Source organism: Oryctolagus cuniculus, chromosome 10 (assembly GCF_051225735.1).
Source record: "Oryctolagus cuniculus isolate XC-2025 breed Fujian yellow rabbit chromosome 10, ASM5122573v1, whole genome shotgun sequence".
In the NCBI taxonomy this organism is placed as follows: Eukaryota; Metazoa; Chordata; class Mammalia; order Lagomorpha; family Leporidae; genus Oryctolagus; species Oryctolagus cuniculus.
This window is the reverse complement of record NC_142876.1, coordinates 105221413-105249301: the sequence shown is the minus strand read 5'-3', so window position 1 is coordinate 105249301 and position 27889 is coordinate 105221413. Positions and strand designations below refer to the sequence as shown.

Genomic DNA, 27889 nt, shown 5'->3' with positions numbered 1-27889 from the left:
TAGTTAATGGGGACAGAATCAGGAAGTCATTTACTACATGGCAGACCCACAGTCACATATGGGATTATTGATACAATAGTGTTCATGCAACCTCTGAATTTTTTGTCAAGCTTCTTTTCATATTCTCCACTACAAGGAAACTGAACAATTTGGCTTCCGATAAGTGCTTTTTTGTGTGTGTTACTCAGAGAATATGTAAGATGACTGCATTTAGTGACTGTGGCCTCTATAAGGTAAGAAAGGGCCAAGGAGAGCCTAGGGAAAAAGAAAGTTTGAGAGGCTAAGATGGATCAATGTAATTGTGTCAACCTTTTTTCATTGCAGAAACTGTGGAAGTCTCGCAGTATAGCCTTCTTTATAATAAACTCCTAGATGCCTGTATAGAAAGCAGTAGTCTTGGCATGTCGTCCTCTGTAGCGGAATTCATGATTTCCAAGAACATCCCTATCAATTTTTCCTTTCTTAGAAGATTAATTACTTCTTTAGGAAGGAGTTGTTTATGGCTCAAAGCCAGAGCCCACTACAAAAGTAAGTTACGTTTAGAATTTGTTAATTTGATGTATTGGTTTTGAATTTTATGTTTCTAACCCAGGATGTAGTTGTATTACTTAAGACTAGTCATTTAAGAACATAGGTCCGAAGAGCAGTTGCTACATATTCAAAGGTAGTGGTCTGAGCTGACCTGTGTTCTTTGAAACCTTTTATTTCCTGTTTCTACTTACTGTTGTTTTGATTTCCTTGTGCATTAGTGTATCCACTAGAGGGCGAGCAAAGGCAATAAATGTCAGTCTGTACCAGGTTGCCATGTCTCACCAACTGATGAACATTAGAGTTATTTCTCCTTTTTGGCTGTTTACGCATTGCTGCTTTGAAGATTCACATACAAGCTTTTGTGTGCATATAAGCTTTCCCTGCTCTTGGGAGAACTGCTGGCGATAAATGTATATTAGCCTTCGGGGGAACAACGAGTTTCCCAAAGGAGTCAGCACCATTGTATATTCATATTCCCACCAGCCGTATATTTATGTATGGGGTTTTCTATTTACATCTTCATCAGCACCTGTCCCTGTGTCTTGATTTCAGCCTTCCTGGTGGATTGGGTGACACCTCACTGTGGTTTCCATTTGCCTACTCCTAATGACCTGTCATGCTCAGCACCTTATGTGCATGTTTGGCCACTTGCAAATCTGCTCTGGAGAAATATCTGTTAAATCCTCTGCCCACTTTTTCTTTCCCCTTTTTTAATTGGTTTTCATTTTGTTTTGTTTCAGTGCTGTTGTAAGAATCTGTAGACACACAGAGACACACACGTAGAGATGCACACCGGATACAGGTCCCTTGTCAGGGGGACCTGTGAGTTTCTGACATTCTGTCCACTCTGGAGTTGTCTTTCATTTTCTAGATGCCTTTGTTCCCCTCTGTTCCCTTCTGATCAGAAGGAAGATGCCCAGGGACGGCAACGCCACTTTGCTGCCGCTCTGACTTGTTCTCCCGGTCCTAAAAGGCCGGCTTCTCTCTCAGAGCTGAATCGTCTGCGATGAGGAGATGTTGTCATTGCGTTTTCTTTATTCTCTTTCCTCCCCTTGCCACTGTCAACTGAGAACGCTTCTTTTTTTATGTTTTCATTTTCAAGGGAAATGATGTTAGCAGTTTCTACTTAAAGTTTATTTTTTTCTTGTCAGGAAAGTGAAACAGAAATGCCTGTAAGTTATACCTACCAATAGCTAGCAAAGTGAATGAGTTAACGGTTTGTTGCTCTTGGCAGTGACCTAGGGAGGTGAGAATACCTAGCACTTAGGAATTCAAAATCTGGAGCCAGAAAGGCTGTGTCCCAGGTTGGCTTAGGGGGGCTGAGTGCTTATCCCCTCATCTGTAGTGTGGGAGTAACTGGACTTCATTTCAAAGGTAATAAAAGGTTAAAATGAAACAAAACTTGTATGTGTATAGCACAGTTGCCTGGCATGCAAAAGGTCCTCAAGGCTTTAGCAATCATCATCCACACTTGAAAGTTGTCCTAAGACATTTTAGATAAGTTTTACATTGGTTTTTGATAAATTAGTACAGTATAATGCTGCCTGTATACAATTTGGGTGTCCTAGGAGTTTTAAAGGGGATTTCCCTATTACTGCTTCCAATTAGCACCTAAATATAGGTTAAAAGTTCAGTCTCTGCTCTGGAAAAGCGGCGTTTGTAGAGCACACACTGATAGGCAGAGCTGTAGCACGCCCAGCACCGGCAGGGTGCAGGATGCTTTCCTGGTCAGTGCTGACTGGCAGCATGCCAGCCTTACTGTCTGAACAGCGAGCAGCACACAAGAGGGAGTGGTGCTGGCAAGCAATGCACTCGGAAACACTGTGGCCTCTCCCAGGTGGAAGGAGGAGCTTCACGTGGTCATTGGTTTTATTTCTGCATTTTGGTTTCATGATTCAAGATGGGGAATAATAATAAACATAGATAGTTGTCATGAGGCCCATTAAAACAAAGCCTAAGTAGCTATTCTGGTTTTCTGATTACTCTGAAATTTTGTTGTATTCATTATGACTTGAAATCAATGGGTATTGGTCATGATAAGGCTCAAAAGTCATGTTTCAGAGTGCTTTCTATATTTCTCATTTCATATTTAATGTTTCAGAAGCATTTTACAAAGAGCAATGTCAAATATGCAGGATAAGCTCATTGCCATTTAATCTGTGTAATGAATTGGCTTCTTATGTCAAGCGTTATTTTTTAATGTAAACACAAGTGTTTATCGTCTAGAGGTATTGAAGTCTGGGTTTTTACCTGTTAGTAAAGTTTGACCTGTTATTTGATTTCAGGTGCTCTTTCATTGGGTTGCTACCCACCTTTGGAGGGAAATTTATACCGAAAACTTCTTCTGATTCCTTCTTATTTATCTGAGATTGAAATGCTTTTAGCTATTGAAATCTTCCTGGTTTCTAACGCTAGTAGTATTCAGAGTCCGGGGACCTCCACACAGATGCTGCAGATAGTTTTGAAAAGGTTTGTTGCTAGAACTTTAACTGCATTCTGAATGCCGATCCTGCCCCCCTAGGATATATGTATTTGTATACTTATAGATTTTTTTTAATTCTTATATTTATGTGTTGCAAACTTTGCTAACATTTAAATTAAAAATTACACCTGTTGGAGGCTTAAAATGAAACAATTTAGTATCATTAAATAAACATTTCAGTGACTTCAAAGATACCCTTAATTCAGAGAAGTATTTTCCTGTGTTTAGAGATCCACACCTCAAAGATCTTTATCTTTTTTTGTCAGTCCAGAAGATAACGGCCAGGTCTACAAGGGAAATATGTGATGGTTTATTAGGATCAGTCGAGAATATTGTTGAAAATAAAATCATAGGCCTAGTTTCTGTATTTTTAAATGTTGTTATAAATGCATGAAAGAGTCCCAGATTGAGACTTCTACCACTCCAGTTTGTTATTAGCTGTGTCCAGGAAACTTGCAATATAAGGATTTCGTGGGCCCCCTGTTTGAGAGCTTCTTCACAAGAATTTTACTTCAGCCTGTGGTGTTACAAACCAGATCCTCAGATTGAATGTTAAATTGGTTATCTGTTACTTGGGTCAGGCAGCTCAGAGCAGCTTAGCTGGATGGTTCTAGCTCAGGGTCCTCCCCGAGTCTTTGACACGGTTGGAGCCTGGGTGTAGGAGCTGCCGTCAACCATGGGATAGCTTCCCGCGGCTGTGCGACCCCTCCATGGGTGGCTCGCTGCGGTGGCTGTTGGCAGGAAGCCTCGGTTCAGCACACGGTTCTCCAAGGGTCACGAGAGTGTTTCACAGCATGACAGTGGACTTCTCTCACGCGAGTGTTCCCACAGAGGGCAGGCAAGGAGGAAGCCACAGGGCCTACATCAAGAACTGGGAGGCTTTACCCTCCTTTGCAGTCTGCGTGTTGGCCTGCCGCAGGTTCATGGGCGCTTGCATAAGGTCCAAGACTTCTGTGGTGGAGACTGAGTATGTCTTTACTGTGGTACAACAAACAGCCTGATTGTCTACCTATTTGCACCCTTCATTTTTGCCCCTAAGTCCCACAGCAGGGCCACATGGGTACTCAGACATGCAGTGGGTCATAGGAGAGGAGCCCCAAGCTTACGGAACCCACGACTTTTACAGTGGGTAATAATGCATGCTCCGTGACTTACAGAAGCGTACCGTCTCCATGTGCTAGGGCTGGAAGCAAGCCTGCCCTTGACTTCAGAAGGAAAACCTTTGTCTTTCAAGTTTATTCGCCATGTGAACATCATTGAGCAAAAGGCATTTTCTCTCAAGACTCCCAAATATCAGAGACCCATGGAGAACTGTCATTCAACAACCTAGTAACCCAAGTTGTGCACTATTGCTTCTCTCTTCTGTTGTTATAGATGAGTCATTTAGGCCAGGCTACACATAAGGGAAGCAATTGGGAAATCCCTTTTTAAAAACCCACTCACTTTAGCCTTTTTTCTTAGGGCAGCCTTGTTCCTACGGGCTTCCTCATGCATCACTGGGCACTGTGGTGGCTCAGGGCATCTGGGCTCCCTGTTATCCAACTGAGGACCTGGGTTTCCGTTAGCTCTCCCCCATGCATCTGCAGTCTCTTCAGTCATGATTGAACTGAGGGACATCTGTGACCCTCACGCCTAACTGGAGACCCACCTAGATCTCTGCTTTAGTCTAAGCAAGTGTGCTCGCTCTCGGGCTGAGCCCTGCTTGTTACAGTAAACCACGTGGGAATTTTATTCATCTTTTGACTTTCAAAAACTGCACATGGCTGGCATTTGCCCAATCTGCCAGATTCCAGGGCATGTCTTTCTAAGCTAGAACGTACTAGGAAGTACCTGGAAACTCTTTGCTCTGTGACCACTGGTTCCTATTTCAAGAGCAAGTCTTCATTTCATGAAGTGGGCAACACTGTAGTGTTTTAACATGTAGGCTCTTATTAAGAATGTACTGCTGGACCTTATCAGTACTAAGAACAAAAAGCAGTGAATACAGGGAAAAGTGATGCCTAATTTAATGCCAAGTTTAAATTCTTCCCCTCCCTACCCAGAGGAAAAAGTGCTATAAAGTATGAATTTTCTATTTTCTGTTAGCACATGCCCATTTGCTGCTTCATTCCTCACATGTCCCTAACCGCTGGCACTGGGCCAGGGCTGAAGCCTGGAACCAGGAACACAGTTCAGATCTCCCTTGTGGGTAGCAGGAACCCAATTATTTGAAACCTGCCCCCTCCTCCTGGGGTGCGCATTGGCAGAATGCTGGCGTCAGGAGCCAGAGCCGGGAATCAAACCCAGGGACTCCAGTCTGAGATGTGGGCATATTAACCACAAGCTAAATGCCCACACCTAAGATACGAATTTTACCCAAGTAAATAGAATTCATGGCAGATAGAGTTGCTAGGAAAGTTATTAAAAAGGTAAGTTCAGCACTTTGTTCAGAACTAAAGACTGGAAGTTTAATAAGGCATAGAGCAACACAATCTCTATTATTGTTAACTACATACTGTCTGGTTATAACTAAAAATAGTCGATATCCAGGTAAAACTAACATGTCACAGTAGATCCTGAGCCAGATTGCATTTAATATTCTTTTGTAAAAAACCGTCAATCACCACCAGAGCTCCATGCTACATGATTTGAAAAAAGGAGCCCCGGAGTGGGGGACATGTCTTTCTGTTTGGCTGTCACCTGCCAAAGAGAATGACCTTGAATTCAGCCTGGTGGTTTGGGAAACATCCCTCAGAACTACTGATTCCAAGTTGGGTAGTGAATCGGGATGCTGTTGACTGTCCAGGAGAAGCTTTTATCAGAATAGCTTCCACCACTCTGTAGACACAGGGAAAGAATATGGGGCCTGAATGTGGTGGGTCTCACTGGAAAAGCAAGAATATGAAATAAAGATAACACAATGTGTTATCTGGAAAATGCAAAGACACAGGTAATTAGCTGTGTTTTAGATCATTGTTTTTTGAACTGTTACTGCTCATTTAGGTGATGAAATAAATCAATTTAGGGTGAAACCAGCATGATTAAATGAGAGACACTAGCACATACATCAGGGTAAGAGTCATTTTAGGCAGGAAGGTTCATCTGGGTGGTAGCTAGAAGATGCCTTTCTTTTGGTGAGTTTGGGTCCAGAGGGTTTGAGCTCCAGTTACAATAATGCTGTGAAAGGACTGGTCAGAGTTTCTGCCTTTGAAGGAACCACGCAGCTTCTCCTAACATTTCTGACTCTGTGAGGTGTTTACTTCGCAGGTGTGAAGAAAGCAAACCCCGGGGCAAGGACGATTACCAGGCCGCGGTGGAAAGGTTAATTATGGCCGCTCGCATCTCGGACCCTAAGCTTTTCGTGAAGCACATGACCGTCAACGTGAACAAGGAGCAAGTCTACAGCCTGGAACACTGCTCCGCCCTCAAATGGCTGAAAGAGAATATGAAGTGGGCTGGAAAAGTCTGGCTGTTCAGTAACCATTAGGCTTTTATTTTTTTTTAAGTTCAAGTAATCATTGTTGAAAATAAAAGGCAATAAAGATACAGTTCTCACTATTCAGCATTTGCCCTATATTCACATACAATAAATTCTTTTCAGACACTGAAAGTTGCGGTCCATGTGTAATCTGTAATGGTTATACCCCCGCTGAAATGTTAGCTTTTTAAAAATTGAGGGAATCTACATCTGGTAAATATCCTGAAATGCAAACTATGAAAATCACAACGTGAATACTGTGAAGCATTTACTGAGAGGGGCACTGTGCAGACAGGGAACTGGTTTTAGGACAGCTCCAGCGGCACGTTAACCTGTGCATTTGGTCCAGTCTCCCCTGTCTTCGCAGCCATCGCACGTCCAAGATCAAGAATGGCAAGATGGCATTGCGTAAAGACGCAAACACTAAAATTCTACAGTATCTTCTGCGTTGTGCCAAAGTATTTTAAGTATATTAAATATTTTAAATTGCTTCCTGTGCAGTCTTCCTTCATATGATTTTTGGAAATTTGTAATTGTTACACTGTTAAGTACACCAGAACTTATATATATGTTCATGAAAACAAGGGTTGGTCCCTGCAAGCACTCCAGGAAACTAAAGTCCTTGGCGGATCTGCAGCGCGTTCTCCAAGGTAGCAATTCTCACCCTTCATTTGATACTTAAACCAGAATCTAAGATCACTTAGGGGAAAAAGTGTGGGTAATAAGCAATCAGTAAATTTGAGGAGGACTCCAGACTTTATTAAGAGCACCTCATGGGGCCAAACCCAAAGTCTCCTCAGACGAGGACCGCTGCGTCCCGCTTCGCGAGCGAGGCCCGGGGCCTGGGGGCCTGACGGGCTGGGAGGCGGCAGAGCCGAGAAGACGCCGGCGCGAAAGGAGGATTCATGAAAAGGGGGTGGGACGGCAAGGAGGACCCCAGGGTTGAGAGCCGCGCCGGTCCTAAGGCGTCTGCTCCAGGGCACGCGGTCGCGGACGGTTAGGCTCGCCCGGCGCATGCGCGCGCGCCAGACCAGCCCTCCCCGCGCCCTCCGGCCAGGCGCCGCCAACTGACGGCCAGTCGTTTTCCAGCCTCGTCCCGCGTCCCGCCCACGGCTCCTTCGCCCAAGCCTCGGCGGAGCGCCTCTGCGCAGCCGGTAAGAGGGCGGAGGGGCGAGGCGCGGGCTGACGCCCCCAGCCTGTGGGCGCCCCGGCGGGCCGTGGGAGCCGCGCGCAGGCGCCCTGGGCAGAGAACGGGCGCGACTCGGCCAATGAGCGCGCGGCTGCGGCCCCTGCGCGGGCTCAACCGCCGGCGAGGCGTGCGTGGCCCGCTGAGGCGTCCGGGTCCCGGCTGGGCGAGCGCGGCGCGCTGGTGGCCTGTCTGCGGGAGCGCGAGCGGGAGCGTCCTCCCTCCCGAGTTCACGTCCACTGATCTGATGGACTTCCCTGCTTCTGTTGTTTTGATCCCCACCCTAAATTATAGTGTTCAACTAAAGAGCGGGGAAGAGCTGCCTGCCCCAGCCCTCCGTTGTGGGTCCCCCGTTTCTGAAAGCGCTGAAGACAGCCACAGTCTCGATGAGAGCAGCCTGGCATCGACTTTGTTCCAATAAGTCACTTTTCGAATAAGAAGCGGTGCCCGATGGCCAAAGCTCACTCATGGGGAAAGCGGTTACATGCAGGCGTGGGCACGGGCCGAGTGGCCGGAGGGTTGCCCGTGAAGGAGAGCACGAGCGGTAGCTCCAAACGTGGTGCATGGCCAAGAGACCGCTCCCTTGTTACTAGCGTTTAGGAATCCGGGGCGTTGCCTTAATTGGATAAATAAGCCGGTGGGGTCTTGGCGTGCGTCCTGGTCCCGGATGCGACAGCGGTGCATCCCGAGAAGGTGGGTGTGCCGACGTAAGGCTACATTGCAGGGTTGCAAGAATCCCCACTCGCCTCAACTCATCCAGCTGCCTGATTCTGTCAGTTTGCGGTGATTTGGAAAAGAATGGTATCCTTCCCGTCTCTGTCCCCCTTCCGCGCGTCCTTGCCATCCCCCATGGCACCTGTGGCTTCTGGGAATTCCAGGATGACGGGCTACACAGTCCTCTGCCTCCTAAGCTGCTCCCCCCTCGGGGACTCGGCCATAGCAACACAGGACTGACCACGACCGGGCCGGGGCCGAGGCCTGGCTCTGAGCGTGTGCAGCGCCTGGAAGCCCACCGGCCTCCCCACTTTCCCGTGTCCGGGCCCTGCCCCCAGCCTCCCGGGGTCCACACAGGCCTGCGGCCACTCCCAGCCCCCGGCCCCGCTGCGACACCAGGCTGCACTCCCGGGGCCTTGCTGGGACTGGCAGTGAGGCTGGCCGGAGCCCCTCCACCTGGGAGCGCCTGGCACCCAGCCTGTCCTGAGGCTGCCACGCCCACCTCCCTCTGCCCCATAGTCAAGCACCCCGCCCCTGCACCTCTGCACTTGAGCTCCCCGGCCCTGCTCCTTCTGTCGCTTGACTCCAGCAGACCCCGTCTTCAGTCTTGTTCACTGGGGGGGTGCAGGAGGGCAGGAGAGCACAGGGGGAAGGCGTCTCTCAATTTTTTTTTTAATTTTTTGACAGGCAGAGTGGACAGTGAGAGAGAGAGACAGAGAGAAAGGTCTTCCTTTGCCGTTGCTTCACCCTCCAATGGCCGCTGCGGCCGGCGCACCGTGCTGATCCGAAGGCAGGAGCCAGGTGCTTCTCCTGGTCTCCCATGGGGTGCAGGGCCCAAGCACCTGGGCCATCCTCCACTGCACTCCCAGGCCATGGCAGAGAGCTGGCCTGGAAGAGGGGCAACCGGGACAGAATCCGGCGCCCCGACCGGGACTAGAACCTGGTGTGCCGGCGCCGCAAGGTGGAGGATTAGCCTAGTGAGCTGTGGCACCGGCCGGAAGGCGTCTCAAAACAGCAGAGATGGAATTCCAACCTCAGGAGTGGGCAGCCCTGGGAGCTGTGCTGGTGACGAGCTCAGAGGGGCCAGCCCAGGGCCAGGACACCTGGGGAACCGTCTGGGGAAGAGATTGCTTCGGGGTGAATGATGCTGCCTGGCTCCTCTGTGAAACCCTCCCTTAGGCCCATACTGCTCACCGAGACTGCTGTGTGACCGTGGGCAGGAGCTGGCCAGGGTCCCGAGGGCTGGGGGGGAGCAGGGCAGCACACAGACTCCGGGGTGCACAGGGCTCCCGTATCCTTAAATCCCTGCTGATTCTCCTGCTTCCTCTACCGGAAGGCCCCGCGAAGAGTGAACTGTGCCTCTTCCTTAAGCATCTGCACATTGCCTCCCCACCCTGCCCAGCCCACCTGACAGATACCCTCCCAGATGACAGGCACTTTGATTGGGGTACAGGCATTCTGAGTGGCAGTTTAACATGCTGCACCACAATGTCCACCCCTCCACAAGTCCCATCTCCACTATTTTTAAAAAAGCTTTTATTTAATGAATGCAAATTTCATAGGTACAACTTTAGGAATATAGTGGTTCTACCTGCCCTCCCACCCCCACTCCTGCCACCTCCTCCTCCCTTTCCCATCCCATTCTTCATTAACATTGGTTTTTAATTATATACAGAAGACCAACTCTATACTAGGATTTCACACACACACACAACGTGTAAAGTACTGTTTGAGAACAAGTTTTCCAGTTAATTTTTTTTTTATTTTTTTGACAGGCAGAGTGGACAGTGAGAGAGAGAGAAAAAAAGGTCTTCCTTTTTTTGCCGTTGGTTCACCTTCCAATGGCCGCTGCGACTGGCAGGAGCCAGGTGCTTCTCCTGGTCTCCCATGGGGTGCAGGGCCCAAGCACTTGGGCCATCCTCCATTGCACACCTGGGCCACAGCAGAGAGCTGGCCTGGAAGAGGGGCAACCGGAACAGAATCCGGAGCCCTGACCAGGACTAGAACCCGGTGTGCCAGCGCCGCAAGGTGGAAGATTAGCCTAGTGAGCCATGGCACTGGCCCCAGTTAACTCTCATAGTACACGTCATTAAGGACAGAGGTCCTACATGGGGAGTAAGTGCACAGTGACTCCTGTTGTTGACTTAACAATTGACCCTCTTATTTATGACGTCAGTGGTCTCCTGGGGCTCTACTCATGAGCTGCCAAGGCTATGGAAGCCTTTTGAGACCATTAACTCCGTCACTATTTAAACAGGGCATAAGCAAAGTGTAAGTTCTCGCCTCTCTTCAGAGAAAAATAAATACTTCTTTGATGGCCCCTTTCCACTGGGGTCTCACTCACGGAGATTCTTCATGTAGGACATTTTTTGCCACAGTATCTTGGCTCTCCCATGCCTGTAGTGCTCTCCTGGGCATTTCAGCCAGATCCGAATGCCTTAAGAGCTGATTCTGAGGCCAGAGTGCTGTTTAGGGCATTTGTCATTCTATGAGTCTGCTGTGTGGCCTGCTTCCCATGTTGGATCATTCTCTTCTTTTTAATTCTATCTATTGCTATTACCAGACACTGGCCTTACTTATGTGTTCCCTTTGACACTTAATCCTAACAATGATCAATTACACTTTTAAAATGATCACTTTAAAACGTAAGATGGTATTAGTACCACCCAGCTTAATGGGATTTGGAGTCCCATGGCAAGTTTTTAGCTTTACCCTTAGGGGTAAGTCCATGGGAATGTGTGTTGAACTCTGCAGCTCCTCCCTCTCTTATTCCCACTCCTACTGGGATCTATTTTCAATTGACTTTATACACCTATGATTAATTCTATGTTAAGTAAAGAGTTCAACCAATGGTATTAAGTAGAAAAAATAAAAGAATAAAATAATAAACTGCTCGACAGTCAAGACAAAGGCTGTTCATAGTGTTTCTCATAGTGTCAGTTTCACTTCTGCAGGTTTCCTTTTTAAGTGCTCTGTTAGTTGTCACAGAGAAGGGAAAACATATGGTATTTGTTCCTTTGGGACTGGCTTATTTCACTCAGTATGATGTTTTCTAGTTTCATCCATTATATTGTGAATGACTGGATTTCATTTCTTTTAGTGCTGTGTAGTATTCCATAGAATACATATCCCATAATTTCTTTATCCAGTCTTCCACTGACAGGCATTTAGGTTGAGTCCATGCCTTAACTATTGTGAATTGAGCTGCAATAAGCATGGGAGTGCAAATAGCTCTTTCATATGCTGATTTCATTTCCCTTGGGTAAATTCCGAGGAGTGGGATGGCTGGGTCATATGGTAGGACTGTATTCAGATTTCTGAGATATCTCCAAATTGTCTTCCATGGTGGCTTTACCAGTTTGCATTCCCACCAACAGTGGATTAGGATACCTTTTTGCCCACATCCTCGCCAGCATTTGTTGTTTGTTGATTTCTGTATGAGAGCCATTCCAACTGGGGTGAAGTGAAATCTTATTGTGGTTTTGATTTGCATTTCCCTGACAGCTAGTGATCCTGAGCGTTTTTTCATGTGTCAGTAGGCCATTTGGATTTCCTCTTTTGAGAAACGTCTGTTTAAGTCCTTTGTCCATTTCTTAACTGTGTTGTTTGTTTTGTTGTTGTTGAGTTTTTGATCACTTTATATATTGTGGTTATTAATCATTTATCAATTGCCTGGTTTGCAAATAATTTCTCCCAATTTGTTGGTTGCCTCTTCACTTTCCTGAGTGTTTCTTTTGCAGTACAGAAGCTTCTCAATTCGATGTAATCCCATTTGTTAACTTTGGCTTTGACTACCTGTGCCTCTGTAGTCTTTGCTAGGAACTCTTTGCCTGTGCAATGTCTTGCAGGGTTTCCCCCAATGCTCTCTAGTAATTTGATGATATCAGGTTGTAGATTTAGGTCTTTAATCCATTTTGAACGTATTTTTGTGTAAGGTGTAAGGTGGGGGTCCTGCTTCATATTTCTGCATGTGGAGATTCAGTTTTCCCAGCACCATTTGTTGAAGAGACTGTCCTTGCTCCAGGGAATAGTTTTAGCTCCTTGGTCAAATATAAGTTGGTTGTAGATGCTTGGATTGATTTCTGGCATGTCTATTCTGTTCCACTGGCCTATCCATATGTTTTTGTAAGAGTTCCAGGCTGTTTTGATTATAACTACCCTGTAGTATATCTTGAAATCTGGTATTGTGATGCCTCCGGCTTTATTTTTGTTATATAAGACTGTTTCAGCTATTCGGGGCCTCCTGTGTTTCCAAATGGATTTCAATATCATTTTTTGTAGATCTAAGAAGAATATCCTTGGTATTTTGATTGGTATTGCATGTAATCTATAAATTACTTTTGGAAAAATGGGCATTTTGATGATACTGATTCTTCCATCCATGAACATGGAAGCTTTTTCCATTTTTTGTGTCTTCTATTTTTTTCTTTAATGCTTTGTAATTCTCATTGTAGAGATCTTTGACATCCTTGGTTAAATTTATTCCAAGGTATTTGGTTTTTTGGAGCTATTGTGAATGGAATTGATTTTAGAAGTTCTTTCTCAGCTGTGGTATTTTCTGTGTATACAAAGGCTGTTTATTTTTGTGTATTGATTTTATTTTATTTTATTTATTTTTAAAGAGAGGTCTCAGCTCAGGACTGACTTCATTTTTTAAAGATTTTGTTTATTTATTTGACAGGTAGAGTTACAGACAGTGAGAGAGAGAGACAGAGAGAAAGGTCTTCCGTCCGTTGGTTTACTCCCCCAAATGGCCGCAACAGCCGGAGCTGTGCTGATCCGAAGCCAGGAGCCAGGAGCTTCTTCCTGGTCTCCCATGTGGGTGCAGGGGCCCAAGCACTTGGTCCATCCTCTACTGCTTTCCCAGGGCCCAGTAGAGAGCTAGATTGGAAGAGGAGCAGTCGGGACTAGAACCAGCACCCATATGGGATGCCAGCACCCCAGGTGGAGGATTAACCAAGTGCACCATGGTGCCAGCCTCTGTGTATTGTTTTTATATCCTGCTACTTTACCAAACTCTTCTATGAGTTCCAATAGTCTCTTAGTGGAGTCTTTGGATCCCCTACATAATGAGTCATGTTGACTGCAAATAGGGATAGTTTGACTTCTTCCTTCCCAATTTGTATCCCTTTGATTTCCCCTTCTTTCCTAATGGCTCTAGCCAGAACCTCCAGGACTATATTGAATAGCAGTGGTGAGAGTGGGCATCCTTGTCTGGTTCCAGATCTCATTAGGAATGCTTCCAGGCCGGCGCCGCGGCTCACTAGGCTAATCCTCCACCTTGCGGTGCCGGCACATCGGTTTCTAGTCCTGGTTGGGGTACTGGATTCTGTCCCGGTCACCCCTCTTCCAGGCCAGCCCTCTGCTGTGGCCAGGGAGTGCAGTGGAGGATGGCCCAAGTGCTTGGGCCCTGCACCCCATGGGAGACCAGGATAAGTACCCGGCTCCTGCCATTGGATCAGCACGGTGCGCCAGCCACGGCGGCCATTGGAGGGTGAAGCAACGGCAAAGGAAGACCTTTCTCTCTGTCTCTCTCTCCCACTGTCCACTCTGCCTGTCCAAAAAAAAAAAAAAAGGAATGCTTCCAACATTTTCCCATTCAATAGGATGCTGGCTGTTAGTTTGTCGTGGATTGCCTTGATTGTGTTGAAGAATGTTCCTCTAAACCCAGTTTGTTTAGAGTTTTCATCATGAGAGAGTGTTGTATTTTGTCAAATGCTTTCTCTACATCTATTAAGATAACTTATCCAGGTGGCTGGTCTTTATGATGTGTTGTTGGATTTGACTGGCTAGTATTTTTTGAGGATATTTGTGTCTGTGTTCATCAGGGAAATTTGTTGTTCTCTTTGTTGTATCTTTTTCAGGTTTAGGAATTGAGGTGATGCTGGCTTTGTAGAAAGAATTTGGGAAGATTCCTTCCCTTTGAATTGTTTTGAATATCTTGAGAATTTGAAATTAGTTCTTCTTTAAATGTCTGGTAGAATTCAGTAGTTAAGCCATCCGGTCCTGGGCTTTTCTTCATAGGGAGGATCTTTATTACCGAATCAGTTTCTGTCTGGGTTATGGGTCTGTTTAGGTTTTCTATGTATTCATGGTTCAATTTAGGTAGGTTGTATGTGTCCAAGAATCTATCCATTTCTTCTAGGTTTCCCCATTTGTTGGCATACAGCTCTTTGTAGTAATTTCTGATGATTCTTTTTATTTCTGTGGTGTCTGTTGTTACATTTCCTTTTTCATCTCTAATTTTATTGATTGGGGTCTTCTCCTTCCTTTATTGATTAGTTGGCCAATAGTTGTCAATTCTATTTATTTTTTCACAAAACTAGCACTTTGTTTTGCTGCTCTTTTGTATTTTTTTTTGGCTTTCAATTTTGTTGATTTCTTCTCTATTTTTAATTATCTCTTCTCTTCTACTAGTTTTGGGTTTGGTTTGCTGTTGTTTTTCTAGATCCATGGAGTGCATAGATAGTTCTTATTAGGTGCCTTACTAGTTTCTTGATGTAGGCACCAATTGCTATAAACTTCCCTCCTAATACTGCTTTTGCTGTATCCCACAAATTTTGATATTTTATACTGTCATCTTCATTTGTCTCCACAAGCATTTTGATTTCTTCCATGACCCACTGTTCATTAAAAAACATGTTGTTCAGTCTCCATGTGTTCGCATATGATGTACAGATTCTTGAATTGTTGGTTTCCAGCTTCATTGCATTGTGGTCCAAGAAGATGCATGGTATGATTTTGATTTTTTTGAATTTGCTGAGATTTGCTTTACAGCCTAGCATGTGATCAATCCTAGAGAAAGTTCCATGCCCTGGAGAGAAAAATGTGTACTCTGTGGCTCTTGGGTAGAAGGCTCTGTAGATATCTGCTTAGTTTATTTGATCTATGGTGTTGTTTCCTTGTTGGTTTTCTGTCTGGTTGATCTGTTCATTGCTAAAAGTGGAGTATTGAAGTCCCCCGTTACTATGGTATTTGAGTCTATATCTCCATTTAAGTCCCTTAATATTTCTTTTAAATAGCTAGGTGCCCTGTAATTAGCTGCATATAGATTTATAATAATCACACCTTCCTGTTGAATTGATCCCTTAATCATTGTATAGTGTCCTTCTTTGTCTCTTTTAAAGTTTTTGTGTTAGAGTCTATCTTGTCTGACATTAGAATGGCTGCATCAGCTCTTTTTTGGTTTCTGTTACCGTGGATTAACTTTTTCCATCCTTTCACTTTCATTCTGTGAGCGTCCTCGTTGGTAAGATGTGTTTCTTGTAGGCAACAAATAGATGAGTTTCGTTTTTTAATCCATTCAGCCAGTTTGTGCCTCTTAACTGAGGAGTTGAGACCATTTACATTCAGTGTGACTATTGTTAAGTACCAACTTTGCCCTGCCATGTTTCCGTAAATAATCCTGTTTATGTATTTTGGATTTCATTTGCACTTTTGCTAGGTCATTTTCTGCGTTCATGTTCTTTTGTACTAGTATTCCTATTTCTCTGTTTCTGTGTATAGCACATCCTTGAGCATCTTTTGTAGGGCTGGGTGATTAGTCACAAATTCTTTAAATTTCTGTGTTTTTTTTTTTTTTTTTTTGTGGGAGATCCTTATTCTCCTTCATTCATAAATGAGAGTTTTGGAGGGTATAATATTCTGGGTTGGAAGTTTTTTTCTCTTAGAACTTGGAATATGTCTTGCCATTGTCTTCTTGCCTATATGGTTTTCAATGAGAAGTCCAGAGTGAGTCTAATTGGGTCTCTTCTGAATCTGACTTGTTGATTCTGGTGCACATTTTAAGGTCTGTTCTTTATGTTTCACTGAGGAGAGTTTTGCTACAGTGTGTCATGGTGAAGTTTTTTTCTGGTCGTGTCTGTTGGGAGTTCTGTGTACTTCTGTACTTTCTCCATATTGGTGAAGTTCTCTGTTATTATTTCATTAAGAAGGACTTCTAATCATTTCTCTCTTTCCATGCCTTTCAGAATTCCTAGAATCCATAAGTTGAGTCATTTCATAGACTCTTGTAAATTTCCAACTGTAATTTTTAATTTTCTAATTTCTTCCTCTTGTATTTGGTCTGACTGTATTATTTCTAGAAATTTGTCTTTTAGTTCTGACACTCTTTCATCTCACCTATTCTGTTGTTAAGGCTTTCCACTGCATTGATCTATTGAATTCTTCATTTCTAATATTTCATTCTGACTTCTCTTTAATATGTCAGTTTCTTGGGAGCACTTTTCATTTAGATCATAAATTTGTTTCTGATTGCTTCTAAGTAATCTGACGATTAATTTTCTGAATTCCTTTTCTGGCATATCCTTGATTTCTTCTTCTTCAGTTTCTTCTATTATTGAAGAGCTGAAGTGTTCCTTTAGGGGGCTCATAGTGTCTTCCTTATTCTTATTCAGGGTTTTTCCTTTGTTTTTGGTTTTTTTTTTTTTTTTCGGCATTTCTGGTTGCTTTTCTCTTTTCTTGGTGCTTGTGGTGAGATTTTCCTCTTCTGTGAGCTGCTGTGTGTCTGTGCTTTGCAGGTGGAAGCCCGCAGCCCTGCCTCCAGGTGTCCTGTTTACTTCTCAATGGTGATGGGGGCGGGCACGAGAGCTCTGGTGCACCAAGCCCCGCCTACTGGGAGCTGGGCTGGCTTCTCACTGGTGGGTGAAACTAGCTTGAGATTTCAACATTCAAGATTTCTCTTTGTTGTACAGCTTGCATGGTGGGGAGGAAATTACTCTGAAATGTTGTGATCCTTGTTCCCGGGTTGGGGTTGTTGTGAGGTGGCCCCGCAATTGATGGGCATGTGCACAGGAGCCAAATGTGGCAGCCCCCTGCTTACATTCGAAATTGTAAACAATCAATATGACTTCTCCCTGCCAGCTCCGTGTCGGGTTGTGGGGAAGGGAGGAGACATAGATGGACAGGGATGTGCCCGTCCTCTCTGTTTGTTCCCCTATACTTTCTCTTCCTTCCCGCTTGGAGCTTCAAGTGCAGTGCGCCAGGCTCCCCTGCCCACCACTATCTGCAGCTCTGTGGACTCTTGATTTCTCACCTGGTTCGCTGGATGAGGAGATGAGAAGGGAGAGAGGGGGGCTTCAATCTCCTCATTTGCCTCTGTGCCTCCACCGCTTCTCTTTCTTTTTTGCTCCCTCAGCGTGGACCTGACCAGTCTGTTGTACTCCTGGGCTTCTCTGCTCGAATTTCTCACCACTCTGTCACTTGTTTGTATCTCCTCTCCTTGTTAACTATCTATTTTGCCCTGCTCAACTGGGAACATCCTGTTACTACACTGCCATCTTGGTCTCTCCCTCCCATCTCCACTTTTGATGCACCTTCCTATTGATGTGTGCCTGGGGAGGTAGCAAATGATGGCTCAAGTCTTGGATTCCTGCCACCTATGTGGGAGACATGGAGAAGTCTCTGACTCCTGGCTTTGACCTCACCCTCAGCTGTTGTGATTTTGAGGAGTGAATCAGTAAGTGGAATCAATCTTTCTCCCTCCCTCCCTCCCTCTCTCTCTGTACATTCCACTGTGACCCCTACAGCGTGGCCACCAATCATACACATACCCAGGGGCAAGAGATCAAGCTTGAGGTGTCTCCCATCCACTTGACAGCCCACAGCCAGACACTTCCAAAGAAATTCATGCAGACTGGGGCTTCCGAAGAAGCTGCCAGGAGCCTTGCACCTGTAGAGGGTCCCAAGTGACCCCTCAGCCAAAGGCCAGAGCAAACAAGAGAGGAACAAAGACCAGTGCGATGTAGGGCATCATTCCAGAGACTGCCGGCCCCAGGGCAGGTGCTCCTTATGCAGTGGCTGCCTGTCTGCCAAGGAGGCCGTGACCTTCACAGTGTCCAGCAGCGTGGTTCACTTGGGCTCAGCCTGGACAAACCTGGAGCCCAGGTAGACCTGGTCTCAGTGAGTGCCCATGCAGGCTCTCAAAGTTGACACATCCAAAGCTGAGTCTGTCCCTCACCCCATGACTGGCTCCTCTTCTTGAAGACCCCATGGGGCCATTGGCAGCTGGGTGTTGGAGCCCTGATGTGTGGCCTGTCCCCACCTTACCCTTCCTGTGCGCCCTCCCACATGACTTCAGTGCTGGGAGGCAGGGACTGGGCCTATCTCCCCTCTTCCCACAGCCCCTGTGGCATGGGTAGTTACACTTGATTACACCAGGTACACACAGTTGGGGCTCTGGAGCATGACAAGCAGAATTCCAGGGCCAAGGACAGACATGGGCTCCCTGAGCAACCAGGACACAGGACCAGGGAAGCTGGCAAGAGCTGCAGCCGCTCCCCACCATGCCCCCCTGCACCCTGTGTCTCCAAGCCTCCACTCCCCACTGACAGTTCATGATTCCCATTCACTTGTTCACTCACTCACATGCTTGGCTCCTGCTGGGTGCCAGGTCCTGGCTCAGTAATGGTTCACCCTTGGGAGACCCAGCTAGAGGTCACCTCCTCCATGAAGCCCTTCTGGATACCCAGGCCCCTGTTAGCCCCCTTTGCTTTGGGAACCTCCAAAGTACTGGAAGCACCCTTGGGCCACAGCCTGTGAGTGGTGTGAATACGCTGGGCCAAGCTCAGAAAGCAGAAAGATGGCTAAGCAAATCATGAAATGGGGTCAAGTTCACCCAAGTGAGATCCCTCCCTCGCTGTTGCCTGGTGCAGGCACCCTGGGTTCCTTCCCAAGACCAAAGCGACCTTGGATCCCCTTTGCCGTGAATGCCGTGAAAGTGTGGTGAATTGGCTGGGCATTGGGTTTCTGCATAAACACTGCAGGGGTGCGAGGACTGCCCCTCAGTGGTGACCACTTCCAGGGTGGGGTCCACCCATGGTGTCTGAGCAGGGACAGAGCAACACAGAAGCCTGGGATGGGAGGAGACAGCTCTGTGGCTGGGCCTATGGCAGAGACAAAGAGAGGTCAAGCTGCCCAGGCAGGAGGTGGGCAGGAGGAGGTGGAGGCTGGAGCTTTCCCTCTCACCTCAGCGACGTCTTCGCCTCTTTGCTCCATGTGGAGCCACCTGGGCCAGGCTGCATCATACTGTGGGCCTTTGCACAGGGGTCCAACACTGAGAACACCTTCTCTCCTTGTCAACTGGCAGTGCCCACATCCCATCCCACTCCTGCCCTGCCCGGACTCTGCTCATCTGGGGAGTTTTTCCTGGCCCTGCCTGTCTACTGTGCAACTGCTACCCAGACTCCTCAATCTGCTCTGGACTGCTTTCAGCAGATGGGAATGCCCCAGACAGTCGTGCACTTCAGGGACAATTTCAGGAGGCCAGCAGCCCAAAGCCTCTGGGTGACTTTGGGCAAGTCCTTCACCCCATCAGAGCCTTGGTTTCCCCCTGGAAATGGTGTAATGGCGGCCACTTCACAGCTACGTGACTGCGTGAGCCGACACTCGAAATGGACATTGGCAGGTGCTGGCCCTCAGTTGCTGTGAGATGCTGCAGCTGTCCCTATGGACCTGGAATGCTGCCCCCAATGTGGCTGGGCCATGGGCAACAGTTTCTGGAGGACACGTGGGGACTCCCTGTGTCTTGGGGATACTGCCCAACTGTGTTTCTAAGTCTTCCCAGCCTCTGGGTCCCTGGGCTCATCCACCCCAGCTCTTCCCTGCCCATGCATTCTCTGCAAAGTCTGGGGAGGCATAATCACAGGGGTCTCGGCAGCCCCTTATTCAGAGTGCATCTCAGCACCTGGTATGTGTTGAGAGCAGAGCAGCTGGGCTGACAGGCGGGACAGCCCCAGGCCCGCCTCACCCTCTTTGTGGCCCACCGCCACCGCCACATGCAGTGTCCTGGCTGCTCAGTGGGCTCTTGTCTGCCCTCTGCTCTGGGTCGCTGCTGTTGGTCCTCATGAGACACTGTGTGGCCCTGGGGTCCCATGTGCTGTTGCACCTGCCCATTGGAGGTGTGGTTTGGGGGCAGGAGGAGGAGGTGAGTGTGCAGCCAAAGGCTGAATGGGGGATGGAGAGGAAGGCGGCCCTTTCATCAGAGGTAGGCTGTGTCTGGGGAGCCACAGTCTGCCCAGCAGTCCCTTGGCTCATCATGGAAGACTCGGGGAGCTGTCAGTCACAAGGCAAGGGCCCGGCTCAGCATGGGATTTGCTGATCTTGCCAAGCTCAGGGCACCCAGACAGAAACAGCTGTGAGAGGCACGCAATAGGAGATGAAGGGGGTGGGGGTCATGGAGGGAGCTAGTGACAAGGGGGAGATGGGGGAGGTGGGGGAGGTGGGGTGGAAGAGGCTGGAGGATGCTCTTGAACTGGTTCTGCCCACCTGCACTGGGGGACAATGCAGGTGAGACCCAGAGTCAGGCAGCAATGGGGGGTTGTTCTGGAAACCAGAGTACTGGGCCTCCACCACTGATTGTGGCCTCCTAGCACAGGTTTCCAACTGCCTGGAGACCTCCGCAGTAGTGCCCAGGGCTGCTCCTGTAGGGGTCTGCTACCCCCCCCCCTTCACAAGCTGCCCTCGGGATGGGCAGTGCCGTGCCCGTCCTTCCTTTGTACCCAGGGGAGTCTACTCACTGAGGGCCCCCTCCTTCAGCTGGATGTGGGGGCTTCTGTGTGGAATTCATGTCTGACAGCTCTCAGGGATCCCAGGGCATCTCAGCCATGTGTCTGACCTGAGGGCTTCCTAGAGAGGAAACAGCACGTGCAAAGGCCCAGGGGTGGCCCAGTAGCTGTGGAAAACAGGATGGCTCAGTGTATATAGAGAGAGGGGCAAGTGGAGGTCGCAAAGGTCTGCAGGAGATGCTGAGGGAGGTCCCAAAAGTTGGAGTCCTGTCCTCACGGTGATGGAGTCAGGCATGAATTGGAAATACAGGGACACTGGGGGGCCAACGGGTGGCTGGGCATGAAGAAAACCCACCCTGGGGGCAGAAGGGATGCAACAAGCTTGCTCCCCCCAGCCCTGCTCTCAGGGTGAAGGTCAGTCTTACCTGACAGGGAGGCCCCAGGGCCATCCCTGACCATGACCGCTGGCCGTCATAGGACATTGAAGGCCATGCACACAGCAGGGCCAGCCAGTGCACGAGGGGCTAGAGCCCTTCCTGGGTGCTCAGTTTCCTAGGATGCCCGAGGAAGGCCTGATGGGCCTCCCATCCACGCATTGGCTATTCACTTGGAAATCTCAGTAACTGGGACCCCAGAACCTGTCTTAGCCAAGGCCCCCTTCCCGCCAGCCCTCTGGCTCTCTGGGCTGTTGTCTTTGCCATCAGTCTTCCTGGCCCACTGCCGGGCACCCCTTGAACACTCAAAAGGACTGCAGGCCCCAGACTGGGGCCCAAGGGCCTTGCAGAGGGACTGCACTGTGCCGCAGCTCCCAAAAGGAGCAAACGCCAGTGTGCAAAGGCCCAGGACTTGCGTAGTAGAGTCAGGAAACACAGCAGCAGACGAGCGACCCCTGAGTCCCCTGGGGGCCGTGCCCGGGCCGCCTGTGTGACTCCCAGGACTTTGTCCTCATGTGGAGGACGTCAGGCAGCATGAACCCACCCATGGGGCCCTCTGAGAATGGCACCCAGGGGACGTGCGTGTCAGGTCCCACGCAGTCTGCACTTCTGCCCTGCATGTGGCTCGGGGCCTTGTCCCTCAGGACCACTGTGGATCATCTCTGCTGGGGTGACTGTGACGATTCTCTGACATCACTTTTCCACGGAACCTTTCTGACGCACTCCAAGTGCTCCCTGCCCCCGCCCCCCAGGCTGCAGCCATGCAGCTCCACACCTGGCTGACCCCACACACCAGGACGTCTGGCTCGAGGCCCTGGTGTCCTCGTGTTCCCCAGTGACAATGCAGGGGGGCAGGGGCAGGGGCTCTTGCAGCTCTTCTCAGACATCACTGCACTAGGAGCTCCCAGGTGCCCGGAGCTCAGCACCCACCTCGTCCTGTGCATCTGCAACCTCACAGGCTGCGGGCCTGTCCCTCCCCCAGCCCCTGCCTCTGGGAGCCGTCATTCGGTCTCTATGAAGTCAGCCTTTTTGGAATCCTGATGTGACGTCAGGCAGCCCCGGCCTTTTCCGTAGTGATCCGTGTGCAGTCAACTGGATCAAACTGTTCCGCAGTGCACAGATGGACCCCTGCATCCCGCTGGACCCCATTTGTGCATGCCATTATGATTTTTATTCATGAGAATCATGAACAAAAGGCTAAAAACCGTGCACTACAATTCAGGCAGTCAGTGTCAGGGCCCCTCCTGTTGGGCGTTTCCCCTGAATGAGGCTACGCAGGGATAACCTTTCTCCTCTGGACACCAGGGCCTGCCTCTGGGGCCGACAGGACGCCGCACACCCGCAGGAGGAAGTTCACCAGCCTCCGGCAGAGCCCCTGGCGGCCCTGGCTCGTGTCCGCAAGAGTGGCTGATGTCCCCGCCTCCCCCTCCAGTTGCCTCCCTGGGATGCTTGCTTTCTCTGCCGCTCCCTGGATGCAGCTCCTGTCTTCTACATGGTCCTCACTGCTCTGGGGGCTGAGGGTGGAGAGGGAGGCCACAGAGCCCTGCCTGGGGGCTGGCCTGGGAGTGGGGCACCTCCGCATCATGCCAGGCCGGGGATTGGCCATCCTGGGGGTCCTTTCCTGGCAGGCACGTGGCTCTGACGCCGGGTCCTTCTCGGGCTGCAGCAGTGGGGAGATGGGAAGGGCACGCTCACGGGCACTGCCCCTGCGGTCCCAGCGATCAGGGAGGCGCTGGGCAACATGATGGCTGTGAGGGGAGGGAGCAGCCTGCGGCGGGCACTTCCCCCCAGCATGGCCCTTCTGCAGCACTGGAGACCAGGTGACAGCTCGATGGCTGTGTGTCAGGGACTCTTTCTTACGGCCCAGCTCAAAGCCCAGGCCTGCCAGGTATTGTCGGACCTCAGGATCCTGGGTAGAACCCAGAGGCTCCACATCCGTTACTTCCATTTTTTCTGGTCCACTGAAGTCCCCCTGCTGGGATATCTCCCAGCACAGTATGGGGGTCAAGTGGCTGTCCTGTTCCTTCCGGCCCAGCTGAAAACCCAGGCCCAACAGGCATTCGCGGATTTCCTTTTCCTGGGGAGAACCCAGAGGCTCCTCACGCATTATCCCACTTGTTCTAGGTTCTTCCTGTCCCATGCTGAGCCACTGGTGGCCCATAGTGTCTGCCACTGTGGGTCGCTCCCCAGGGTCATAGGTCAGTAACCTCCCTAACAGGTGCTCGAGCTCCAGGCTCATATACAGTGGAACCTGGTAATACCCAGACAAGATGTTGTCCTCGAGCTGCACCCAGTTCTTCCCAACAAAGGGGAGGGACCCTGTTGTCATGGTATATAGGACCACGCCCAGGCTCCACACATCTGCCTTATAGCCATTGAATTCTTCGTCTAGGAACTCTTCCGGGGCGCAATACTGTGGGGTCCCACAAAATGACTCTAAGTGCTGCCCCTCAGTCAGTCTGCAGCTCAGGCCAAAGTCAGTCAGTTTAATATTTAGCCCAGCATCCAAAAGGAAATTTTCCAATTTTAAGTCTCTGTGCACAACACGCTTGCTGTGGCAGTAGTGCACCGCGGATAACGCCTGGTTAAACATCAGACGCGCCTCTGCCTCCCGCAGGCGGCCACGCTCTGCCACGTACTGCTCGAGGTCCCCTCCGCTCGCATAGTCCATGAAGATGTACACGCGCTCTGCTGTGTGCTGTACCTGCAGCAGCCTGATGATGTTCGGGTGACGCATGCCCCTCATGATATCCGCTTCCACCTGCACTTGCCGGAAGCTGGAGGAGTCCTGGTCCTCTCTGGCGATGATTTTCACGGCCACCATGGTGCCGCTTTCCAGGTGGTGGGCCAGCTTCACCCGCCCGAAGCTGCCCTGGCCGATGGTCCTGAGGACTTGGTATCCATCGAGGACCTCTTCCTCACTGGGGAAGGCTGCGTGGCCTTCCATTGTGGGGGTGCCCGCCTCTCTACTCTCTCTGACACTAGTAACATTAGCTAGTCACCTATGAAACAAACGAAAATGAACACTCGCTGTGCTAATGTTACCAACAGATAACACTAACTATATGTAAAAACTCAGGCTAGGCCCGTGCCATGGCTAATAGGCCAATCCTCCGCCTTGCGGCACTGGCACACTGAGTTCTAGTCCCGGTCAGGGCACTGGATTCTGTCCCGGTTGCCCCTCTTCCAGGCCAGCTCTCTGCTGTGGCCAGGGAGTGCAGTGGAGGATGGCCCAAGTACTTGGGCCCTGCACCCCATGGGAGACCAGGATAAGTACCTGGCTCCTGCCTTTGGATCAGCGCGGTGTGCCAGCCGCAGCGCGCTGGCAGAGGTGGCCATTGGAGGGTGAACCAACGGCAAAGGAAGACCTTTCTCTCTGTCTCTCTCTCTCTCACTGTCCATTCTGCCTGTCAAAAAAAAAAAAAACCCTCAGGCTAATTCCATAGGAATAAAACATTAAAAATGAGAGAGCACAAAAAATGAGGAAATCTGTTTAAAAATAAAAAACCACCAGCTACATTAACTATACTAATAAACCTAATCAGTAAGTCTAATTGTCCTATCTAAATAAATAGAATAAAAAGGGGGAAGGAAACAGAAAACGGAAATAGAATAAGAATTAGAAAATGAAAACAACAGAAAATATTAAGAAGTGACAAGGAAAATAAAGTCAAAAAAGAAACCATTGAGTAAAATGAAGCACACAAGGGTAAAAAGTAAAAAGAGAGGGAGAGAATAAAATTAACAAAATAGAAAAAAGAACAAAATAAAATAGAAAAAGGCAAAATAAAAAAAAATAGGAAAAAGTACAAGTAAACCAAACATCAAGAAAACAAAAGGGAAAACAGCTGGCTTGGTCCGAGTCCTACAAGTCAGCACCAAGGAGCTTCCTGGGCAACACGGACAAGAAGCTCCGCCGAGCCGGGCACTCGTACAGGCGGTGGGAGTGACATCACAATGTCAGAGCAAGCACTGCACCAGGCACACCTGCTTATGCTCCATCGTGCTTTTCTCAAGATCCTTTCTACTTGAAAAAAAAAAAAAAAAAAGACCCCACATCTTTTTTTCCTTAGGTTCATGATAGAGATTGATATTGATTTTTTGAGAAATTAAAACCTGTAGGAGGTGTCAGTGGCCACTTCTAATTTTCAAATCTTTAGTAACATGGCTTTTGAAGACCTGCTAATGTCAACACTCAACATATCCACTCTCTTTTTAATATCTGAATGACAGGTCTCAAAATGATGGCACAGCTCCATTGGCATCGTGACGCTACCACAGAATGTTCTGTCACCCAAGACACCATCAGGTACGTTGTTCACGTCCGTGGAGCTGAGAAGGTATCTTTTGCCATTTTCCCCTAAGTTCGTCATCAGTTTGCTCATCAGAAACCCTGGAGGACAAGAGGCAGGGGGTAGATACAGTCCCATGGATGAGGCTAAATAAGTGCAAACTGGGAAGCCCCAAGAGCTGTGTTTCAAATAGTAGGAGAGAGTGAGACACTGCCAGACATTTCAGTCCTTTCGTGCTACGTATCGAAAGATCTTGGCCTGCTAACAATAAAGCCCAGACATTCCTTTCTCACTGTTCTGGAGGGTGGGAAGTGTAAGATCTAGGCACCAGCAGGTTCTCTATCAGGAAAGGGCTCCCTCTCTGCTTCTAAGATGTTGTCTTCTTCCAAAAAATGATAAAGAAATGTGAAGGGTGGTGGCCTGGTATGACCAGTGTAACCTATGTGGAAGTGTTGAAAAGTTGCATTATACCCCTTAAAAATGCACGAATAGAGGTTAATAATAAACCCACAAATAGTGGGTTAACGCCCTGGCCTGAAGTGCCAGCATCCCATATGGGTGCCAGTTTGACACCTGACTGTTCCACTTCAGATCCAGCTCTCTGCTATGGCCTGGGCTAGCAGTAGAAGATGGCCCAAGTGCTTGGGCCCCTGCACCCATGTGGGAGACCCAGAAGAAGCTCCTGGCTCCTGGCTTCAGATCAGCACAACTCCAGCTGTTGCGGCCAGCTGGGGAGTGAACCATCAAATGGAGGACCTCTCTTTCTCTCTGCCTCTCCTCTATGTAACTCTAACTTTCAAATAAATAAATAAGTCTTTAGGAAAAAAATGTATAACTAGGGGCCAGCACTGTGGTGTACCAGGTAAAGCTGCTGCCTGTAGTGCCAACATCCCATTTGGACACCAGTTCAAGTCCCAGCTGCTCCACTTCTGATGCAGCTCTCTGCTACAGCCTGGGAAAGCAGTAGAAGATGGCCCAAATGCTTGGGCTTCTGTACCCATGTGGGAGACCTGGAGGAAGCTCCTGGCTTTGGATCAGCCCAGCTCTGGCCATTGCAGCCATTTGAGGAGTGAACCAATGGATGAAAGACCTCTCTCTGCCTCTGCCTCTCTGTAATGCTGCCTTTCAAATAAATAAATAAATTTTTTTAAAAAAATACACAAGTATTATATCCTAATCCAAAATCTAAAAGTTAATTTAAAAAATGGTGCCTTCCTGTGGCATGCTCGCTTGGTGGAAGAAGTGTGTTAGGCCCTTCACACCCTTTCAGGAAGTCTCTCATCCTGCCCATGAGGCTGTAGCCTCTTGGCCTCACTGCCTCCTCAATGCCCCACCTCTCAGTACTGCTGCAATGAAGTTCAAGTTTCAGCAGGAACCATGGAGGGCCTTGGACCTTCAAGCCACAGCCCCAGGTAAACCAAAGCTAGGAGTTGAAACACGTGAATCTACTTGCAATTCACAGAGACTCACTTCAGATCAAAGACAAAAAAGGCAAATGGGAACGACGGTAAAAAGATAGTCCACACAGACAGCAAACCAAACAAAACATGAGTGGCTATGCTAATGGCAGAAACAGTTTCTGACATACAAAGAAGGACATTATTAGTCACAAAATTTTGTACAGCAAGAAGTTCGACCATTTCTAAATATTTACCTAATTCACACCGTCCAGATCTGAGAAGCAATCACGCGACTGACAGGAGAATGAGACCGCTCCAAACTGGTAGTTGGAGACTCCCATACCCGCACTTTCCGGAGTCGACAGAAGCACCAGAGAAGGAGGTGGAATGGAGCACTACACATGAGACGCCAGCTTCGTCTGACACACACGGGCAGGACTGCGTACCCAGCCACAGGACGCAGATCCTCTGATGCGCGCCTGAGGCTCTCCAGGATGGACCCCATCTTAGGCCCCAATGCCAGTCTCAATAGAAGTGGACATCATAGAAGGTATCTTCAGTGACCACAATGTGAAGAAGTGGGAAATCCGTCACAGAAGGAAAAGTGGAAAATTCACACGCTGGTGGAATATACTCTTACACACAGTGTACTCTCAGAGAACCACTCATTCAAAGGAGAAGTCATAGCACAGAAACTACTTAGATGGGGCGCCCGTGTTCCACTTCAGTGCCTGGGATTGATGTCAGCTCTGACTTCAGTTCCAGCTTCTCACCAGGGTAGCCCAATACCCCAAACTCCAGTCTGTCCTCCCCCGCCTCTGGCGGCAGGCTGCTTCACTTGGCTCTGCCTCACAGATAAACTTTTTTTTTTAAGATTCGTTTATTTTTAT

At 48.6% G+C, this 27889-nt stretch overlaps 1 protein-coding gene and 1 long non-coding RNA gene across 2 annotated transcripts in view; both read left to right on the top strand.

Annotated features, from left to right (window-relative positions):
- TOPAZ1 (testis and ovary specific TOPAZ 1) overlaps nt 1-6550 on the top strand; it is a 76379-nt gene extending 69829 nt beyond the window's left edge. Inside the window, exons 19-21 of the mRNA XM_051851862.3 lie at nt 325-528; nt 2817-3000; nt 6260-6550. Of these exons, the coding sequence (XP_051707822.2) occupies nt 325-528; nt 2817-3000; nt 6260-6479 (608 nt within the window). The 3' untranslated portion in view covers nt 6480-6550. The remainder of the gene's footprint in view (nt 1-324; nt 529-2816; nt 3001-6259) is intronic.
- Nucleotides 6551-7340: 790 nt separating this feature from the next.
- LOC127492364 (uncharacterized) lies at nt 7341-26714 on the top strand. Its single transcript, XR_007921726.3, has 3 exons — nt 7341-7624; nt 25541-25616; nt 26191-26714. It is a non-coding gene; the product is annotated as an uncharacterized LOC127492364 (long non-coding RNA).
- Nucleotides 26715-27889: the final 1175 nt, after the last annotated feature.